Here is a 5384-nt window from a genome sequence, read left to right on the forward strand (position 1 = left end):
AATTATGTACAAGGACACTTGGTATAATTGTTAACAAAATATTAAAACATTGGATTACACTCAGTCCACATCCTGGTGTAATTATTAAACAAAGTATTAAAATCTTGTTACAGTTTAAGTCCCCAATTAGTTGGAATATTTAACTTCGGGTATAAGGATAATTTGACGAGGACACTCGCACTTTATATTTATGACTGATGGACTGTTATGGACAAAAACCATACGGACATATTAAATAATCCAGGACAAAGGACAATTAACCCATGGGCATAAAACTAAAATCAACACGTCAAACATCATGATTACGGAAGTTTAAATAAGCATAATTCTTTTATTTCATATTTAATTTCCTTTATTTTATATTTAATTGCACTTCTAATTATAGCATTTTTATTTTTATTGTATTTAATTGCACTTTTAATTATCGCAAGTTTATTTTATCGCACTTTTATTATTCGCAATTTCATTATCGTTATTTACTTTACGCTTTAATTTAAGTCTTGTATTTATTTTTAATATTTTACATTTGGTTTTAACTGCGACTAAAGTTTTAAAATCGACAAACCGGTCATTAAACGGTAAAAACCCCCCTTTATAATAATAATATTACTTATATATATATTTGTATTTTTATAAAAGTAAACTAATATAGCGTTAAGCTTTGTTTAAAGATTTCCCTGTGGAACGAACCGGACTTACTAAAAACTACACTACTGTACGATTAGGTACACTGCCTATAAGTGTTGTAGCAAGGTTTAAGTATATCCATTCTCTAAATAAATAAATATCTTGTGTAAAATTGTATCGTATTTAATAGTACTTTCTGTAAAAATATAAGCTATTTTATATACTACTCTGCTAAAATACCATGTATACACTGGGTCGTGGATTGATTCAAGATAATATATATCGATTTATTTCTGTACATCTAACTGTGGACAACTAGTTGTAGGTTACTAACGAGGACAGCTGACTTAATACACTCAAATCTTTAAAACATAATAAAAATGGTTGTAATTATATTTTGATCATACTTTGATATATATGTACATATTTGTATAGGTTCGTGAATCGATCCGTGGCCAAGTCTTATTTTCGAGGAAGGAAATATCTGTGAAAGTGAGTTATAGTCCCACTTTTAAAATCTAATATTTTTGGGATGAGAATACATGCAGGTTTTATAAATGATTTACAAAATAGACACAAGTACGTGAAACTACATTCTATGGTTGAATAATCGAAATCGAATATGCCCCTTTTTATTAAGTCTGGTAATCTAAGAAATAGAGAACAAACACCCTAATTGACGCGAATCCTAAAGATAGATCTATTGGGCCTAACAAACCCCATCCAAAGTACCAGATGCTTTAGTACTTCGAAATTTATATCATATTCGAAGGGTGTCCCGGAATGATGGGGATATTCTTATATATGCATCTTGTTAATGTCGGTTACCAGGTGTTCACCATATGAATGATTTTTATCTCTATGTATGGGATGTGTATTGAAATATGAAATCTTGTGGTCTATTGTTACGATTTGATATATATAGGTTAAACCTATAACTCACCAATATTTTTGTTGACGTTTAAAGCATGTTTATTCTGAGGTGAATACTAAGAGCTTCCGCTGTTGCATACTAAAATATGGACAAGATTTGGAGTCCATGTTTGTATGATATTGTGTAAAAACTGCAATCAAGAAACATATGTCGATGTAATATATTTCTATTGTAAACCATTATGTAATGATCGTGTGTAAACAGTATATTTTAGATTATCATTATTTGATAATCTACGTAATACTTTTGAAACCTTTATTGATAAAATAAAGGTTATGGTTGTTTTAAAAATGAATGCAGTCTTTGAAAAACGTCTCATATAGAGGTCAAAACCTCGCAACGAAATCAATTAATATGGAACGTTTATAATCAATATGAACGGGACATTTCAGTTGGTATCCGAGCGTTGGTCTTAGAGAACCAGAAAATTTGCATTAGTGTGTCTTATCGAGTTTGTTATGATGCATTAGTGAGTCTCGACTTCGACCGTGTTTTCTTTAAAAATGATTGCTTAACATTTTTGTTGGAAACTATATATTATTAACATGTAAATATTATGTGGTATATTAATCTCTAAACATGTTTGATATTGTGTGATAGATGTCTACCTCTAGCACAAATCCCATTGACTCACCTAATAATAACGAAGAGTTGAATATATATTGGCAAGATTCACAAGTTCCCGAAGAACCGGAAGAAGTGTAAACGGAACTGGAAGAAGAGGAACCGGAAGAAGAGAAACCAGAAGAAGAGGAACCGGAAGAAGAAGAATAGGTTCCGGAGGGGGGAATAGTAGGAACCACAGAAAACCGGTCAAATAAAAGAAAATCCTCAACCAATGGACCAAAGTTAATAATGGTCAATGGTGTTTCCGCTAAGGAAGCAAAATATTGGGAAAATTACCAATTTTTCGATGAATCGGATCCTGATGAGGATTCCGATGATGTTATAGAAATTACCCCGACCCAATTTAATGAGGCAAAAGAAAATAATAAGGGAAAAAGCATCAAAATAGAGAAATCTGATTCCGACCCCGATGAACTTTATATGTACCGTCAACACCCGTATTTTCAATATCGTGACAATAACCCGGGAACCTCTAAACCACCAGGTTTTTCTAAACCAATGTGGAAAACGACGGCTCGTATTAGAGGAACATCATATATCCCTAGAAAATTAGGAAAAAGAATCAAGTCCGAAGAAGAAGAAACCAGTGATTCAGATTAGAGGGGTGTGAGCATGTTGTGTAATAAATGTATTGTAGTGTGCTTGTACTTTTATGTTCTATGTAAAAATTGCTTGTATTGTTTGTTATTACGAATCTAATCCTTGTCTATTTTACAGTATAAAAACAAAATGGACGTTAAGGGTCGACAACCGAATATTTTAGAAGACCTACCAGAGGATATGATTGAGGAAATCTTGTCTAGAGTCGGTCAGAATTCATCAGCACTTTTAGTTATGGCGAAATTAACTTGTCAAACATTTGAAAGACTTTCCAGAAATGCCTTAGTTTATAAAAGGCTTTCCTTTGATAGGTGGGGTATATCACATTGGGGAGACTTTAAGTTACGCCGTGTTTTCTTTAAAGCGTTAAATGCGGGGAACCCAAATGCAATTTTACGCTACGGGTTAAGAACCTATTTTGACCCAACATATCCCAGCCAGGGGCTCTGCCCCTTGGACCTCGCCAGGGGTTGCCACCCCTTGGACCCCGCTATCAGGGGCGCTACCCCCGAACCCCCGTCATAATCAAGATAAGTTCAAACAAATGTGCACTCCACACTTTCCCAAACTTGTTCGATATTTATCAAGGTTATTTTGGTTAACAAATTAATCCCATTACACTTAAATCATATTGGTGGCACAAATCACCAACAATAAATATATCATAATATGATACATATGTATTTAGTAAGGCGTTGCTATAACGATAATCGTTATATATATCGTTTCGAGTTTCATAATTCAATAGTCTCATTTTATGTATATAACTCATTGTTAATATACCTAGTGAGATACTTACTTTTCATAATATCATGTTAGCTATATACATATCCATATATATATATATATCATCATATAGTTTTTACAAGTTTTAACGTTCGTGAATCGCCGGTCAACTTGGGTGGTCAATTGTCTACATGAAACCTATTTCAATTAATCAAGTCTTAACAAGTTTGATTGCTTAACATGTTGGAAACATTTAATCATGTAAATATCAACTTCATTTAATATATATAAACATGGAAAAGTTCGGGTCACTATAGTAGCAGCTTCTTATTAACTTGATCAAGAGGTACATTCTCCAGATAGTAGAGATCTTCTTTCCTTCTACCCAGTCCTATCACCTTCTTTGTTTTCAAGTCCTGGATAGTACAAAACAATGAATAGAAAGTAACCACACATGGTTGATCTTTAGTTAACTTGGACACAGATAGCAAGCTAAACTTGAAAGATGGTACCACTAATACATCCTTTAGTACCATTTGATTCTTCAACTTAACTTTTCCAACATGTGAAATAACAGATGTATTACCATTTGGCAATCTTATATGAGGTTTAAAGAATAAACTTTTAGAATCAATAAGACTACTAGACATTGGTGTCATATGATCTGTAGCCCCAGTATCTAAAATCCATTCATTATTAAATGAATTTTTAGAAAGTATACATGCAGCAAAATGATGATCCAATTCATCATCTGAATTAGCTACAGTACATTGAACCTCATTTTGTGTCATTTTTGGTAAGAACTTCAACAATTTTTCAAACTACTCACTAGTGAAGATCACATTGTTACCTTGAACAGCAGCAATAGTCTTCTTGACATTATTTCTACCTTTTGGTTTAAAATATCTAGACACCTTTGATTGATGTTTAGACTTTTAATAACATGGAGGATATCCAATCTTTTCCCACCATTTGTTAGGTGTATGATACTTATGACCACAAATAGTACATTTTTTATCAGAACTGACTTTACTGACTTTACTGTACAAGGCAGTTGACTCAACAGATGTGAACATCTCTCTTTGTGATTCTTATTGTTGAATCATTGTACAAGCAGTTTCCACAGTAGGGAGAGGATTCATGATTCATTAGTAGCATTTGACTCCTAAGAGCACTAAACTTATCATATAAGCCATTTAAGAACTGAAACAAGTGTTCCTCTTCCTTTTGCTTGTTTAAAGTAGTTAGAAGTGCCACAACCTCTGGAGTAACATTACTAATTCTAGGTAATTCACTCAAAGAGTCTAGTTCTTCCCAAATGCACTTAAACCTAGTATAGTAGTCACTAACTAGGTTTCCTTGTTGCTCATTTGCATATGTATCTTTATGCAATTTGTACTTCCTTGAGCCATTGCTTAAAGCAAATCTCTTCTCCAATTGAGTCCAGATCTCAGAAGCAGTGCCAACAAACATAATAGACTTGACAATAGACTCAGAAGCTGAACTCATAATCCAGCTAATTACCATATTATTGCATGTATCCCATGCCTCAGCCTTAACAGGATCATTTTTAGATCTAACAACAGTACCTGTAACAAATCCGATCTTCCTTTTAGTTGACAAAGCAATTTCCATAGATCGACGCCATGACCTATAGTTTTGAGCTCCAGTCAACTTCTCTTGGATAGATAGAGATCCAGGTCCGTCAGCAGGATGAAGAAACAATGGATTTTGAACCAATTGAGGATCCATATTACACGCGGAAACGAAATATACTTCAATTTGATTAAGCAATTCACGAATTCAGCAAAACACAAGACTGAATTGAACATCGACGTAATCGAAATTGAATCAACAAACGAAGAAAATC

General features: G+C 33.3%; 1 protein-coding gene across 1 annotated transcript; it reads right to left on the reverse strand.

Annotated features, from left to right (window-relative positions):
- Positions 1 to 4573: 4573 nt before the first annotated feature.
- On the reverse strand, positions 4574 to 5266 carry LOC139902628 (uncharacterized). The gene has a single exon (XM_071885234.1). It carries the CDS (start codon positions 5264 to 5266, stop codon positions 4574 to 4576), a length of 693 nt encoding a protein of 230 aa, XP_071741335.1.
- Between the last annotated feature and the right edge of the window lie 118 nt (positions 5267 to 5384).

Source organism: Rutidosis leptorrhynchoides, chromosome 3, assembly GCF_046630445.1.
Source record: "Rutidosis leptorrhynchoides isolate AG116_Rl617_1_P2 chromosome 3, CSIRO_AGI_Rlap_v1, whole genome shotgun sequence".
Taxonomy (NCBI): Eukaryota; Viridiplantae; Streptophyta; class Magnoliopsida; order Asterales; family Asteraceae; genus Rutidosis; species Rutidosis leptorrhynchoides.